This window comes from Camellia sinensis, chromosome 3, assembly GCF_055761805.1.
Source record: "Camellia sinensis isolate YWXY chromosome 3, ASM5576180v1, whole genome shotgun sequence".
NCBI classification, from domain to species: Eukaryota; Viridiplantae; Streptophyta; class Magnoliopsida; order Ericales; family Theaceae; genus Camellia; species Camellia sinensis.
Genome location: NC_138963.1, coordinates 213,434,689 through 213,451,317, shown reverse-complemented (window position 1 = coordinate 213,451,317; position 16,629 = coordinate 213,434,689). Strand labels below are relative to the sequence as shown.

Sequence of the window (16,629 nt, the reverse complement as noted above, 5' to 3'; positions counted from 1 at the left end):
CATGGTTCCCTACATCTGTTATACCAATGTTACTGTTTAAAAATTGCCAGTAGTTTAACAACTGTTTCAATTCTTTTCTTCCTTTTTTTTTTTAACTTCTAATCTGGGTTAAATAAAATTACAATTTCAATCAAAGTGTAGATCAAACAATTCAACAACATTACATCAAATACAGAAATGGTTAGCATTTTCTACCAAAAACCGAAAGGGCAAAAATAATCACCATTATGCCGTGAAAACAAGAGTTCACTGTTTCATTTATGGTAAAGACGACATAAAACAGAATGTCAAACGGATGAAACAGAAGCTGTATAAGAACCAGTACTGTACTTCAAACCTTTTAGAAAGGCAGAACGCAAGTGAAGAGAAAAAATGGTGTTTGAAATACCAAAAACGCATCTACTTTCTTGCAAGCCTTCAACTGCTGTGGGTTGATGAGGATTCACTTTTTGGCAAATGGTCTCGAAGCCAACATTCAACCCAGTTGTGGTAGATTCCGTAACAAAACTGCACGTCACCAAAACTAATGCATAAGCCACCAAGTAAATACAAAATAATAGCTACGTAGTAATGCCAACACCCTTTAGAAAAATACAAAATAAATTCTAGAAAGCAATGTTATGATAAGGTTGAAATCTGCCTGCATTGGCTCATGTACACCACCATCATAGGATAGGCTACATATCATTAATCCCTGAAAGAAGCATTGTGTAAGGACTTAGTCCATTCTTATGTATTAGCGTACACATTTCACGCATTACGATTTTTCCAAGCATATTGATTGTTCATCACGAGGCTTTTAATTGTTTTCTCAAGAAAATGCCATGTAATCGAGTAAGAGTGAATTCTAGCCCTTTGATGATATTTGTGTGAGTCTATGAGTTTGAGTTGCACCTTTAATTGTATGTGATAGGGCATTGTGAGCTTACCACAGGCTAGGCTGTACCTTTGTGCCATGTGTCCCAAACCTATGTCTATATGACATCCCATTAGAGTGCACTAACCCTTTAGTGGAGTCAGTTACATTATGGTTTCTCAATTCCATAACCAACCTATTATAGCAAAGATATAGAGAGAGGGAGACGGTGAGAGTTGATCAGCCAAAATATGGAGAAGGAAACACATGCAAATGCAACCCTAGAGAGATACCCCATGAACAATCCAGGAACCATCAATTACAACCACTAACAACTATATTTTTTGCTGGGGACTACCATACTTCATGATCAACACAAATAAAACATTAATCTTAGAAATCAAGTGGGATTTTGTTGAAATATCTGATGGACCCAAGTATTGCCCACTTAGAATGCCACCCATTCTAGAGACTTCAATTAGATATTTACTTCCTTTCTGATGAATCGAATTTAGAATCATAATGGATCAGAAAACAAAAACAAAAAAATGCAAAAAGAGCAGCAAAACTTTATAAAGGCAAGATTTTTTCAGCAACGACATAAAGATCCGTCTTCAATATGGTCCATAAAGTGAAAATTTATGTATCATTGTCAGAATTTTTCATACCTTGCCTCAAAGCTCATTCCCTCAGAGCACATGGCTTCACAAAAACTGCTGATTACCCATGGAGGAAGATATGCATCCTTGATTTCAATGCTATAGCAGAAACCAGAAGATGAAGATTCATCTTTCATGTTGAATTCCTTTAGAGGAAAAGATATATTATCAGCCCTTCTCACTTCCTTGCATCTAACCTACAAAAGAAGGCAAACAAACATGTATTAGCAGGATTATGTTTTTTGTATAACAATTGTGGCACAATCCAAGTTGTAAGAAGAACAACAATCAATCTAGTTTTAACAACATAAGATTCATGGCCAAGAATGAAATAGCATACAGTAAAAGAAGTATATTTAAATAAGGATATGCTATAATTTCTAACTTATCTAATAGGATAAATCAAAAGTAACAGTGATGTTTGTAAGGGTCTTTACCCAGTTTCATGTGAAGCAACTTCGGCTTTTGGTAGTAAGTTTATACTTCTATTTTTATTTTTTTTTAATTGTTTTTTTTTTTTTAAAGTGGTTTAGCTAGTTCACAAACTAGCATAGACACAGTTTTGCTAGTCCCCTGCACAAACAAGGCAGATTCTAGGTTATGGATTTTGGATTCTATCAGAGAAATTGCATCTTGTTCCTAATAGATCAGGCAGTAAGCACGCACAGTGTTACTTTCAACTCTAGGCAACAAAAATGAGACATTAAGACTCTTCAGAGAAAAGAGAGTTTGAGGACCTCTAAAAGTTAATAGAAATCCACATTACTAATTCAAAAAGGAACTGAAAATTCCCTTCGCCATTTAATTTTCAAAGAAGAAAGCTTCAATTGCCTAGTGCATCCAGCAAAAACTAATAAATTTGCAGTTAACCAATTATAAAATTTCCATAGCATAATGGTGTAATATAACAAAATTTGAGTAATACTATGGAAGACAAAGCAAAGCCAATTCCAATTGAGTGGATAGAAATAGCAAAGATTCAAAAAGCTTGTTTACCAATGCACATACTAAGCAGCCCTACCTCTGGACAAGAAAGGGCAGCGTTTTGAAATGGTACTGGTGAATATAATACAGGAACATCCATACTAGTCAAAGAGGTTAATAAAATCTAGAAAAATGGCGGCCAAAAAAGATGAAATTAGAATCCAGTGATAGAATTAAATAGAAAAAAAATTCTTTAATATATAAAAAAATGTAAATAATATAAAGGTCAAGTTTTCTCCCTTTCTTTCAGTTTAAAGGGTACTGAAGACATATGTGTTGTAATCAGACATGATATTTATATACCCACCTGAGAGGGTAATTTTTGGGAAAAATTGGGCCGAGCTGAGAGTTGGGCATTAAGGCCCAAAACGCGTAGGACTGCGTAAAAAGGCCGTACTGAATACTCCGACCTAGAGGGCAAGGTTATTCCGGCCTTGGGGAGACAGAGTTACTTCGGCCTAAGGAGGTGAGTTTATTCCGGCTCAAGAAGAGATAGTAGCTTCGGCCCAAGGAAGAGTAAGGCTACTCCAATCCAGAGACAACTCGGAGTAGGTCCGGTCTTAGAGTTAGTCCGGTCGCAGTATGTTCTGGGAGGACCGGTTTCAGAGTTAGTCCGGTCATGACACAATCTGGTTAGGTCGGTCAAAACTTGTTACTTGGAAGTCTGATCTAAGCATACCAAGGCTGAACAGGGACAGCCGAAGTAATGAGTTAAAGGAGAAGACCGAGCTAAGGATAGTTCGGCCTTCTCTGTGGCTCAACATAGCCCGTGTTATTTCGGCCATGTGGTAGTTCGGCCATGAAGAAAACCATCCCACTTGGTTTAAGCAGTGGGGAGGGTGTAAAAGGATAAGCATTATCCTTAGGAGAATGAATCCTAGGAGGACTCTGCATGGAGAAGTACAAGTCCTACTAGGATTGTGCCACGGGAAACTTATAAAAGCCTACAAACATCACCTTGGAGGAGGTAATTGAACATAATCTTTCTGAGAACTTAGAGCTTTGTCTATTTGTCAAGTTTTCTGACTTAGGCATCGGAGAGGTTTCCGGTACACACCCGCCGGCTAGCTCACGTTTGTGTTTTCAGGTGACAAAGCGACGTCGCACGGAGGAGCGTGGACTTGGTCAACAGGATTATACGAGGAGAATTATTTCTTCCCCGTACAATTGGCGCCGTCTGTGGGAAAAACAGACAAGAACAAAAACCTCTTGACTAAGCTTCTCATTTTCTCATTCAATGGCACACATTGAAGACTTGCCGCAGTCCGCCGTCGACGGACTAACTCCAGAAGGGGGCGCAAGGCGTGAAGGATTACCTGCCGTCCCTCCCATGGGGGACTTGGAGCCCCAACAACATAATTCCAGGAGGAGTGGCAGGGGAAGGCGGAATGGCAGCCCTCGTCACTCTCAAAGTCCCGACAGGCAAAGGAGGAGGATTGATCCTCAAGCCCTGGAAGATCGCGTAAAGGAACAAGATGAACTAATTCGAAGGATGGCGGCGGACATGGAGACTTTAAAACGCCAGATGAAGACTAAAGATGTGGCGACAGGAGAGGGGCGCAAGCACAAGACGCCCCCTCGCCACTCAGAAAGTCGTAGTAGGAATACTACACCCTCCCAAGGAGAGAGCAGAAGCCTCAGGACGGGCGACACTCACTCCTTATCTTCAAGAACTCGTCACTCCAGGTCTGAGAGGACGAGATCCGAAAGATCATACACTGAAGGAAGCACGTATTGGCCTTCACATTCACACCAAACCAGATCCAAACAAACCGAGCTACCCAGGTCATCCGACTTACGAACCGTGCTAGAAGAAAAAGCACGATGCAAGGAGGATGCCAGGGCAAGGGATCCACACCGAGTTTCGGCCTTACAACGGTTGGCTCCTCGGACGCACGGAAGCGTCGAGGTTGGAATGCCAATACCGCGACCGGCCTACGAACCAACAGACAAGGCATTGGCAAGACTACAGACTTCGCCGTTTGTCCCAGCAATCGAAAACGCTCCCCTACCATCAGGCTTCCTTCAGCCGAAGTTCAATACATATGAAGGGAAGACGGATCCGTATTCTCACCTGAGCCACTTTCGCCAAGTCATGGCTGTGTACAGGCGAAACGAGGCCCTAATGTGCATACTCTTCCCATCAAGTCTGGGCGACTTAGGCTTGACTTGGTTCGAAAAGCTCCCAGAGGGCAGCATAGCCTCCTGGGCCCAATTGGCAGAAGCGTTCGTAACAAGGTTTCGGACAAATACTAAAACACCGGTGGAGATAGACCAGTTACTCTCCATCGACATGGGTGAGAAAGAAACCCTCAGATCTTACAACAGTCGCTACTGGGAGACATTCAACCAGATTGGAGACTGCCCCACCAATCTGGCCATTGCGCAATATAAAAGAGGCCTACCAGTAGGAAATCGACTAAGAGATTCGATCACCATGACACCACCCCTCACCATGGAGGCCCTGATGGAAAGAGTGCATCAGCACATCAGGGTAGAAGAGGATGGCGCGCGTGCTAAAACAAGATCAAGCACGACCGCAGCACCAGAAAAGAAAACCCCTGCCAAGGTCAACACGGTTGACCGAAGTAACAAAAACGGACGTGGCAGACAAGATAACGGAGAAGACCCAGACAAAAGATGGTTGAGAATCCGCACTGCCATAACAACGGTGTTCAAAAAACCAATATATCGGATTCTGAGCGAAATCAAAGACAAGCCTTTTGTCAAGTGGCCAGCCAAGCTAGGGGAAGGTCAGAAGAATTACGACGACAGATCACGGTGCACCTTCCACAAAGAAAAGGGGCACCGAACTGAGAATTGCACGCCACTAAGACAGCACTTGGAAGAATTGGTGGCAGCAGGCCACTTGGATGAATACATTGAAGGAGGAGTACAGCCGGCCCCCCAAGATCATAATGACCATCCCAATGGAATGCCAAACGATGCACCACCTCAAGGCATTATCAATGTAATTCATGGAGTTTTTGAACCTGAGCGCGTATGCGAGCTTAGAGGTTCGATCAAGAAGGCTGAGCACTTTAGGGAAATATTGAGTGCCCAACCTGCCATCAAGAAGGGGAGGACAGAGGCAACAAACGTCATGACCTTTTCAGATAAGGACTTAGAACGAATTTACTGCCCCCATAATGATGCCCTGGTTGTCACTCTCCGAGTCAAGGATTTTGACGTCAAGCGGATTCTGATTGACCAGGGTAGTTCATGTGAGATCATGTATTACGACACATTCAAACAACTAAAGCTGCAAGACAAAGACTTGGCACCTGCAGTTTCTCCCCTGATTGGATTCAACTCCATGCCTGAGTGGCCTGTCGGCAAAATAATCCTTCCAGTCAGAGCAGGAAGTGTATCAAAACAGGTGGAGTTCTGGGTATTGAAGGTCCCCTCCACCTACAACATCATCCTGGGCAGAACATGGCTGCATGCCATGCGTTCAGTAGCGTCATCATACCATCAGGTAATGCGGTTCCCCAATGACGCCGGTATAATTGAAGAAGTCTATGGCGATCAGATCATGTCAAAACAGTGCTTCGCCACAGCAAATGGAAGCCGAGCTGCCAAAGGATACGTTCATTCGGTGGAAGAACCAGAGAGTAATGAACTATTCGCGGACGTCGGCAAAGAGGCTGATCAGAAAGCGGTGGAAGACTTGGTGGAGGTAAAAATAGATGAGAAGAACCCGGATAAGTTCTTCTTGCTTGGCTCATCATTGTCCAGCGCTGAGAGATTAGAGGTCATGGAATTCTTGACCTCTAATATCGAAGTGTTTGCCTGGACACCGTACGACATGCCAGGCATTGATCCAAACTTCATCAGTCACCAACTCAATGTCCACCCATCCGCCAGACCAGTCATTCAACGCACACGCAGATCGGCGCTCCACCACGCCGAAATAGTGGCAGAAGAGGTAGGCAACCTGTTGGAGGCAGGAGCGATAAGGGAAGTGCACTACCCAAAATGGATCTCCAACACCGTCGTAGTGCCAAAAAAGAATGGTAAATGGCGTGTCTGCGTCGACTACAAAACAGTCAACAAAGCGTGCCCAAAAGATAGCTTCCCTCTACCAAGGATAGATCAACTGGTGGACTTAACAGCAGGACATAACCGACTTAGCTTTTTGGATGCATACAGAGGCTACCACCAGATCGCCATGTACGAACCAGACCAAGAGGTCACTTCCTTCACAACACCAAGGGGGTTATATTGCTACAAGGTCATGCCCTTTGGCCTAAAGAACGCAGGGGCGACATTCCAAAGGATGGTCACCAAGATGTTTGAACCATTGTTAGGCAGAACAATGGAGGCGTACATCGACGACATGGTGGTCAAAAGCAAGGATAAGAATGACCATCTGAAAGACTTAGGCGAGATGTTCCAGATCCTGAAGAAACACAAGCTACGCCTCAATGCGTCCAAATGCGCATTCGGAGTTGGATCTGGCAAATTCTTGGGCTTCCTGGTGACCAACCGAGGTATAGAAGCCGACCCCTCTCAGATCAAAGCGATCCAGGAGTTGGAGAGACCAAACTCAGTCAAAGAAGTGCAGCATCTTACTGGTATGGCGGCTGCACTCAACCGGTTCATAAGCAGATCGTCGGACAGACTACGACCTTTCTTCCAAGCATTAAAGGCCAAGTTTGAGTGGGATGAAGAATGCGACCGAGCTCTGGAAAGCTTGAAGGAATACATGTCTTCCCCACCACTACTTGTTACTCCAGTACCTGGTGAAGAACTCTTTTTGTACCTAGCAGTCTCTCAACACGCAGTCAGCGCAGTGTTGGTTCGTGCAGAAGGAATACAACACTTGCCCATCTTTTATGTCAGCAAGACATTGTTGGGAGCCGAAACAAGGTACTTACCATTGGAGAAACTAGCATTAGCATTAATGATGGCATCCAGAAAATTGGCGCACTACTTTTATGCCCACACCATAGTCGTCCTCACGGCCTTTCCACTAAAAGCTCTGTTTGAAAGGGCGAATTTTAGTGGGCGAATTTTGAAGTGGGCGGTGGAGTTGGGACAATTCGACATCAAATTCCAACCCAAGACAGCAATAAAAGCCCAATCTTTGGCGGACTTCGTCGCGGAATTTACTCCTGGAAGTCATCATATCTGCCCAGTCGACCTAACTGACACAACCGAACTAGGGACGGAAGTTGACGCCGGAATAGCGCAACCCCTAGTGGAAGGTAGTCCAACCGAACTAGGGACCGAAGTTGACGCCGGAATAACGCAATCCCTAGTGAAAGGTAGTCCATCAAGCACAAAGGCAGACTACATTAAGGACGGCAAGGAGGAGCCAAACAAAGGCTCACCAGCAGTTCAAACCGAGGACGAAGGGCAGACAGCCAATATGGACTTTGAAGAAATCACCATCCTTGACCCCACGGCATCGTCTGACCCTTCCACCTGCTGGAAACTATTCGTTGGAGAGATGTGGAAGCTCTTTGTGGATGGAGCATCCAACCGACATGGTGCAGGGCTTGGCATAGTCCTCATCTCTCCAGACGGCCTGGTTATAGAGCAAGCAATCAACCTTGGCTTCCCAGCATCCAACAACGAAGCAGAGTATGAGGCGCTTCTCGCAGGACTCAAGTCGGCACACTTCATGAAAGCAACCGAACTAATGGTATACAGTGACTCACTGCTAGTGGTAAACCAAATTTCTGGCGAATACGAAGCAAAGGATGACAGAATGGCCAAGTACCAAGAGCTAGTCAGAACGGAGATCAAGAAGTTTGATGTGGTAAGGATAGAACAAATTGGCAGGGAGGAAAACAGCCGAGCGGACGAGCTAGCAGGCCTTGCCTCAATGGCAGATACATCAATCCCTCATCCATTACTCATCGACTTCTTACCAAGACCAAGCATAGAAGACCCCGAAGCAGAAGAAGTATGTTGCGCAGAATTAGGCCCTTCTTGGATGGATCCCATCATCCTGTTCTTGAAAGACGGCATCCTACCTGAAGAGAAAAAAGAAGCCAACAGAATAAGGGCGAAGTCACAACGATTTTGGCTATCTCCATCTTTGGCATTATATAAGAAGTCGTTCTCTGGGCCTTACCTCAAGTGCGTTCATCCCAGCAAAGTAGAAGCATTCCTGTTCGAAATACATGAAGGGGTATGTGGAAGTCATCAAGGGGGAAGGTCGCTCGCCTACAGGGCTATTTCACAAGGATATTGGTGGCCATATATGCAAGCAGACTCAGAGAAATACGTGAAGAAGTGTGAAAAATGCCAGAAATTCGCACACCAAATACATCAACCAGCAAGAGAACTCCTACCTTTAACCAGCCCATGGCCTTTCGCAATGTGGGGCTTAGACATAGTAGGACCACTTCCAACAGCACCCGGAGGCAGAAAATTCTTTCTCGCAGCAACAGACTACTTCACAAAGTGGGTAGAAGCAGAAGCATCGGCGTCAATCAAAGAAAAAGATGTGAAGAAGTTTGTTTGGCAAAATATTATCACTCGGTTTGGCATACCAAAAGCACTGATCTCAGACAATGGAACTCAGTTCGACGGCAGAATCTTCAGAAGCTTTTGTGAAGAATACAAGATAGAGTTCTACAATTCCACACCGGCGTATCCTCAAGCAAATGGGCAGGCTGAAGCATCAAATAAAGTCGTCTTGGATGGACTAAAGAAAAGGCTAGAGAAAGCAAAAGGCAAGTGGGCGGATGAACTTCCTCATGTTTTATGGGCTTACCGCACCACACCTCGGCGATCAACTGGAGAAACACCATTTTCCTTAGCCTATGGCATGGAAGCAGTGATCCCACTAGAAGTTGGCCTTCCCACAATTCGAAGCGAAAATTTTGATCCAGACTTAAATGGAGAAGCCATAGCCTTAGAACTCAACCTTGCAGAAGAAAGAAGAGAAAGAGCATTGGTCCACATCGCCGCGTACCAACGAGAGTTAATCAAAAAATACAGCAAAAAGGTTCATCCAAGACAATTCAAAATTGGCGATTGGGTATTGCGCAAAGTAATGGGAAACACCTTGGTCCCAGGAGACGGCAAGTTAGGCCCAAATTGGGAAGGTCCTTATAAAGTGGTCGGGTTAGCCGGCAAAGGGGCATACCACCTAGAAGACAAGGATGGCAAGGCAATCCCTAGGCCATGGAATACGGCCAATCTCAAGATATTTTACTTTTAGCTTTTCTCTTTCGAACATTATGTAATTTTCTCTTCCCTCAATAAAATGAGATTCTTTTTAGCACAAATTATTCTTTGTAAAAGTTAGCTTTAGAGACTAAGTTTATTGCAAGCATTCTATTCCAAGTTAGCTGGAAAAACTAACTTCAATGGTTGGCTGGAATAAACCAACACTTGTTACTCTTCAGCCGAAGTAAGTGTGAGGCTGAAGAGTGGTTGGCTGGAATAAACCAACTCTTGTTACTCTTCAACCGAAGTAAGTGTATGGCTGAAGAGTGGTTGGCTGGAATAAACCAACACTTGTTACTCTTCAGCCGAAGTAAGTGCAAGGCTGAAGAGTGGTTGGCTGGATTAAACCAACACTTAATACTCCTCAGCCGAAGTAAGTGTAAGGCTGAAGAGTGGTTGGCTGGAATAAACAAACACTTGTTACTCTTCAGCCGAAGTAAGTGTAAGGCTGAAGGGTGGTTGGCTGGAATAAACCAACTCTTGTTACTCTTCAGCCGAAGTAAGTGTAAGGCTGAAGAGTGGTTGGCTGGAATAAACCAACTCCTGTTTCTCTTCAGCCGAAGTAAGTGTAAGGCTGAAGAGTGGTTGGCTGGATTAAACCAACACTTAATACTCCTCAGCCGAAGTAAGTGTAAGGCTGAAGAGTGGTTGGCTGGATTAAACCAACACTTAATACTCCTCAGCCGAAGTAATTATGTCGGCTAAGGAGTGGTTGGCTGGTAAGTATAGTTTAACCAACCAAAAACCGAAATAACACTTGGAGTAATAGAAGACATTACAAAAGGCAAGCATACACACAATAACCGGAATAAAAGAAGCAAAATTTTCATTCAAAAAGAAGTCAATTACAAGGGGGCTTAGTTCGGTTACAAAGGAGAAAAAGTAAAAAAGTCAAGAGAAAAGTTCATCAATTTCAGCGTCGAAAACCGCATCGGCATCAACTTGAAGACCGGTCTCCGGAGGGAGCTCATTCTCACTAGGGTGAGCCACTTCGGCTACGGTTCCACTGGGAGGATCAACAGTTAGGTCTTCAGCAGTGGGCACCGACCGAACTGGCTGGTCCACATTTTCGGCCGGAGTATCTTCATCAGAGGCATCATCAGAGTCAGAGCCTTCCAAAAACTGTTGTTGCAGAGCGGCCGCGTACTCCGCCAGGGACTTCGGTATAAAATAATCTGGAGGGTTGAAGACCTCGGTCTGTTGATCTTGACCGAGCTTCTCCACTGCCGCCCTCCAGCCGCATTTGAAGAACAGCTCCTTTGCAGCGTCACATTGTTGGGCGTAAGCATCCTCAGCCCTCTTGAAACCTTGTTTCTCAGCCTCCTTCGCCTTCTCCTTCATTTCGGCGTCTTTCTTTCTTTCAAGCTTCACCAGCTCACGCAAGTACTTGTCCTTCAGCACAATGGCAGTCTTTTGTTTTTCGGCCTCGGCCGAACTAACCATTCCGGTCAAACGACCGACCTCACCTCGGAGTTCGGCCATTTCCTTTCTGGCCGACTCTAGTTCGGCCGATTTCGCCTCTGCCTCGGCCGCCGCTTGCCTTGTCACTTTCCTCAGCTCCAGTACTCTCCTGTGGGTGATTTGGTTCTTTTGAATGGCCTGACAAAGCAAACAACTTCCCTTTAACCGAAGAAAGAGTTAAAAAGAAAAAGAAACATAAACAGAAAAGCAACCGAAGTCACTAACCAGAATCATGGACTTAGTAGCAGACCGGATGGACTTCAGCTCGGTGGTTAACTGTTTTTGGTGATGTTCCATGTCTTTGGGCAGACACACGCTCTTGGCCAGGTTGATGGCCAACAGGTGGTCTTTCTCAGCAACGACCGAGTCTGTGTCTAGAATGTCTCGGTCGTTGAAGGTTAATTTCGGTGCCCAGCTGCCGATGGTTCGGTCGGAAGACTCCGGTTGGGGGCTCGGTGGTAAGCTCGGCTGAATAGGAGTTTCTTCATCAATCAAAACCCGTTCGGGTTCGGAAGTTCGGGCACGTTTGGTTCGGCGGGAAGAGGATGGCTGTTGGGAAGGAAGGGCGACAACAGCAGGCTGCGGTTGGCTGGAAGGCGCCACTTCGGGCCTAGCTGTTTCGGTGAGAAGGGCCCTGACTCTACTCCTTTTCGCCATCTCTTCTTCTGCGGATAAAGGGACAAGTCTTATCTCGGGCAGAGTTGGGTCCGGTTCCGGTGCCTCTTCAAGAAGGAAGTCAGTCACCTTTGCTTTTCGTCGACCGCTGTAACGGTAGGTCGGTTCGAAATTTAGAAGCTTGGCCCAATCCCTTTCTTTAACCCGAAAAGCGGCTCGCAAGACTCCGAGGTTAGGATAGCTATACAGGGAATGGAGATGGGCAAAATCTGCAAAAAAGAGAAGTGTTAGTTCGGCTAACAGACTAAACAACCGAGATAACTTACAAAGCAGAAGACCGAAGTAAAATTACCAGGCTCTCCCATTTTCCAATTTATAGGTCGGCCAGGAATTTGAGCTTGAAAATCCTCAAAGTTCCCAGAGACCCAAAAGAAATCTTCATCGTTAAGATCTTTGTCCGGAGTGTGCTTGATTATCTTCTCTCGGCGGCGGCGAATTCTAAGGTAGTAGACCCACCCAGCATTCTTTGAGCCGATAGAGTATTGATGAAAGATCTCGGCTAGACCAAGATTCAGTCCGGTTTGGTGGTTTAATGCGGCTATCCCCATGATAATACGGTACGTATTGGTGGATAGTTGGGTGGGACATAGCCTAGTCTGTCTAAGAAATTCGCAGATTAGCGGTTGGACAGGAAACCGTAGTCCGGTCTCTATTATGGATTGAAGGGTAAAAGGCACAAAGCCTTCATTGTTCCAGGGGGTAGCATCTTTTTTGGCCAGCGCCAGATGGACATCATCAGGAATCTGGTAATCTTGCCTAAATTCGGCCAGGCCACCAGGGGTTTCGACTAAATATCTATACTTACCCATTGTCGTATAAATTATGAATAAATTATTTCGGTACAAAAACTAGGCTCAGTAGCTCGGTTGAGCACACGCAGGAGTGCCTGGGCAACCTAAGTCTGCAAAGTAGAAAACAAAGGGGTTAAGCACAGATCGTTGGACCGCGCTACAAATTATAAGCAAGATATACAAATCCTACTTCGGTTTAGCGGGCTGGTTCTACCTCGGCTCATCAGAAGGTTTCTTAGCTCGGTTTCGAGCAGTTTAGACCGGTTTAACGTCTAGGGGCAGCTTTCTGAGTTCGGTCCAAAAATCTAAGAAAGCTGGTTTAGTCCCAAGGCCTAAATCGGTTGCGATGTGAGGAAAGTTACTCCGGCTGAGCCCTAGGGGCGGCTTTCTGAGTTCGGTTTCAGAACTAAGAAAGCCGGCTTGGCCCCAAGGTCTTAGCTCGGTTGGGGACCGAAGTACCTAGTTCGGTATATGCAAGCTTGTTCGGTAATCTTATCTTGGCTACTGACATTCCTACAAGTTCTAGTTCGGCTATTGACTACAGAAGTCTACGTATTAGGGGCAAACAGAATCATAGTTCGGTCGCAATGTGATTTTGGATCTAAGGCTTGTTTTTCTACATAACAGTTCATACACATACAAGTTCTATTCATTTTTTCATGAAAGTACAGAAGCAAAAACAAGGAATACACGAGCATGCTTCACCCAGATAGAAAAAACAGAAATGAAGAAAACAACAACAACAAGTTTTCTCAGAACTTACCAGTTTGGAGAAGAAGAAGTTGAAGACGAAGCAGTGGCAGCAACGGAAGCACGAACACAGTAAGCTTAAAGCTCAAGAACTCGAGCAGCCAAAAAAGCAGAGGGAGAGTATGAAGGTGGTAAAAGTGAAGATACCCTAGCCTTAGGGTTCACTTTTGTTAGAGAGCCCAAAATTTGGGCGGGAACCGTCTCGAGATCTCAAAGCACGAAGACGGCGTGACAGCCGTCCTTAGCCCATCAGAGCCTGCCACGTGTCACTGGAATGGGAAGCGTTACAGACACTATGATTGAAGAGACGTTTTTGACCGGACATAGTGTTACCCGAGGTAAACTTAGTTCGGCTGGAAAGGCTAAAAGGGTTTTTTAGCTCGGCTGAAAAAGCGTAACAAACTCCAGCTCGGCCAAAAGGCTGGTAATCCCAATCATGTTGCACAGATGGAATTAAGGGGCAATTGAGAGGGTAATTTTTGGGAAAAATTGGGCCGAGCTGAGAGTTGGGCATTAAGGCCCAAAACGCGTAGGACTGCGTAAAAAGGCCGTACTGAATACTCTGACCTAGAGGGCAAGGTTATTCCAGCCTTGGGGAGACAGAGTTACTTCGGCCTAAGGAGGTGAGTTTATTCCGGCTCAAGAAGAGATAGTAGCTTCGGCCCAAGGAAGAGTAAGGCTACTCCAATCCAGAGACAACTCGGAGTAGGTCCGGTCTTAGAGTTAGTCCGGTCGCAGTATGTTCTGGGAGGACCGGTTTCAGAGTTAGTCCGGTCATGACACAATCTGGTTAGGTCGGTCAAAACTTGTTACTTGGAAGTCTGATCTAAGCATACCAAGGCTGAACAGGGACAGCCGAAGTAATGAGTTAAAGGAGAAGACCGAGCTAAGGATAGTTCGGCCTTCTCTGTGGCTCAACATAGCCCGTGTTATTTCGGCCATGTGGTAGTTCGGCCATGAAGAAAACCATCCCACTTGGTTTAAGCAGTGGGGAGGGTGTAAAAGGATAAGCATTATCCTTAGGAGAATGAATCCTAGGAGGACTCTGCATGGAGAAGTACAAGTCCTACTAGGATTGTGCCACGGGAAACTTATAAAAGCCTACAAACATCACCTTGGAGGAGGTAATTGAACATAATCTTTCTGAGAACTTAGAGCTTTGTCTATTTGTCAAGTTTTCTGACTTAGGCATCGGAGAGGTTTCCGGCACACACCCGCCGGCTAGCTCACGTTTGTGTTTTCAGGTGACAAAGCGACGTCGCACGGAGGAGCGTGGACTTGGTCAACAGGATTATACGAGGAGAATTATTTCCATTGAATGCGAGCAAAGATTGTGGGCTATTATCTACGTTAGACATAGAACTCTGGCGATGAATCTGCATTAAAGATAGGATGGCACCAATTAATGATAAAGCACAAGAAAGAACTTAAGAAGCAGCATGGTAGGTAAAAACCATTGAAATGGCACTAATGTTTGTACAAGAACACTCCAGCTAGCCAGTAGGATTGTCATGTCTCTGCTAAACATCAGTTGTGCTCCCAACTACTCCCACTAAGAAAACCCTCATCAAATGTTGCAATGACAGAGATAAACATCACATGAGCTATGAAAGCATTTTAGAACTGCACTTCGCATTCTACCTAACTGACAAAAGTTGTTACAAATAAAAGGATAAATAAAGACCACCAGCAAGAGCAGTTGGAACTTGGAACAGAAGGCCTTAGTAATTGATGCCCTACAGAGGTGATGTGATTTAAAAAATCTCACACACACTCTTCCGAAGCATGTAGGTCAACGCTGATATTACAAAACGTTACTATTCTGGCTGCAAACCTCATTCTGCTGAAGATAAGGTCAACGCTGATATTATAGGTCAACGATCATAACATCCTACTCGTAACAATTTGTATGTGAATTAACATTTTTGAGAAGTATATACAAAATGAGTCTAAATTATACCAAAACAAAGAAATTAAAAAAAAAAAATTGTTAAAAATATAAAGAACCGTGTTTTATAAGAAATATACAACAGAAAACTCAGTAGGAAAAACATTGCATTTCATTAAAAATTAAAAACAAAAGAGAGATGGAGATGCACTGCTTTGAAACTAAGCAATTTTGTGTTCAAGTAGAAATTCATAAAAAGAAAAGTAAGAAAAAATAAATAGAGATAGATTTGAGAAAGTAGATTGAACACACACACACACACACACACACACACATACACACACACACACACACAGAGTTCTGAAACACCTTAGAAGAAAAAAGAAGAGTTATGTGATACACCCCAAAAGAAAAGAAAAAATTGAACAAGAGCATTGTACTCGGTGTGCAATTAAGATTTTAAAAAGAAGAAAAGAAAACATAATTTTTATAAATTAAAAAAAAAGGGCTCTCTAAGACATCAAAAAGTATGAGACAGAAGATAAATTGATATTAGGTTATTTGATTAAGTAATACTACAATACAAATCTAGACTTAACTGTCCAAAATTGTCATCTTGTGATTTAAAATTATTCTACATATCAACTCCACATTACACAAATTTAATCTCAACTAGATAACTCTCATTCAGGATAAATAGAGGTACTTAAGTGGGTTTCATAGCATTTTTCTATTTGATTAAATGGGAGAAGAAAAAAAAAAGAAGGAAAAGGCAGTAGTCAAATGATACATATGCAATGAGGGAGATATATGACAACGTATAACTGGAGAGAAAAATTTCTCCTAGCAGAGAGGGAGATACTCAAATTACAATAATGTACATTCAACATTTTCAAACTGCAACAATATTTGAATCTCTATCGGCTTAATTTGTATTTCTTATCCTATTCAATCCAACATGACCTATTAATGTTCAGTTTGGACATAAGTGTAAAATGTGTATTTTAAGCCACAAACAAAAATATACAAACAAAAATTCACATACAAAGGCAAGAATTAACAAACCGGTGTCTTGTAATGAGGATAAGCTCCCCAATTTATTCTAATTGTCTTCGTCCGCACACTACAATGGCAAGAATTAACAAACCATCAAACATTTTGAACTTCTGATAAATTCAGTTATCTAATTGGTCTATGAAAATCAATGAAATTCTGCTAATTGGGCACTCTATATATTATGTGATGTTTGCTCACATCTTCAAACTATCAAGTTTAGGTTTTCCACTTATAACAGTTCCTTTTAAAACTTTAGGATTTGTAATTGGGACATTAGCACATATTAAATAAATCTTCCCACAACACAAAGAAACTACTAAA

At 43.7% G+C, this 16,629-nt stretch overlaps 2 protein-coding genes across 4 annotated transcripts; both read right to left on the bottom strand.

Moving 5' to 3' along the window:
• Positions 1–62: 62 nt before the first annotated feature.
• On the bottom strand, positions 63–15,131 carry LOC145823087 (uncharacterized). Of its 3 annotated transcripts, XM_082922194.1 has the most exons (4): positions 14,819–15,126; positions 14,714–14,740; positions 1,525–1,712; positions 63–507 (listed from the first exon to the last, which is right to left on the bottom strand). In XM_082922194.1, exons 1-4 carry the CDS (start codon positions 14,819–14,821, stop codon positions 288–290), a joined length of 438 nt encoding a protein of 145 aa, XP_082778320.1. In that variant the 5' UTR covers positions 14,822–15,126; the 3' UTR covers positions 63–287. The 3 variants fall into 3 exon arrangements, with proteins under 3 accessions (XP_082778320.1, XP_082778319.1, XP_082778318.1); XM_082922193.1 differs by having other exon boundaries at positions 14,714–15,131; XM_082922192.1 differs by lacking the exons at positions 14,714–14,740; positions 14,819–15,126 and adding an exon at positions 2,537–2,757.
• LOC145820831 (uncharacterized) lies at positions 7,611–12,131 on the bottom strand. Its single transcript, XM_082917374.1, has 3 exons — positions 11,374–12,131; positions 10,630–11,286; positions 7,611–7,616 (listed from the first exon to the last, which is right to left on the bottom strand). Exons 1-3 carry the CDS (start codon positions 11,803–11,805, stop codon positions 7,611–7,613), a joined length of 1,095 nt encoding a protein of 364 aa, XP_082773500.1. The 5' UTR covers positions 11,806–12,131.
• Positions 15,132–16,629: the final 1,498 nt, after the last annotated feature.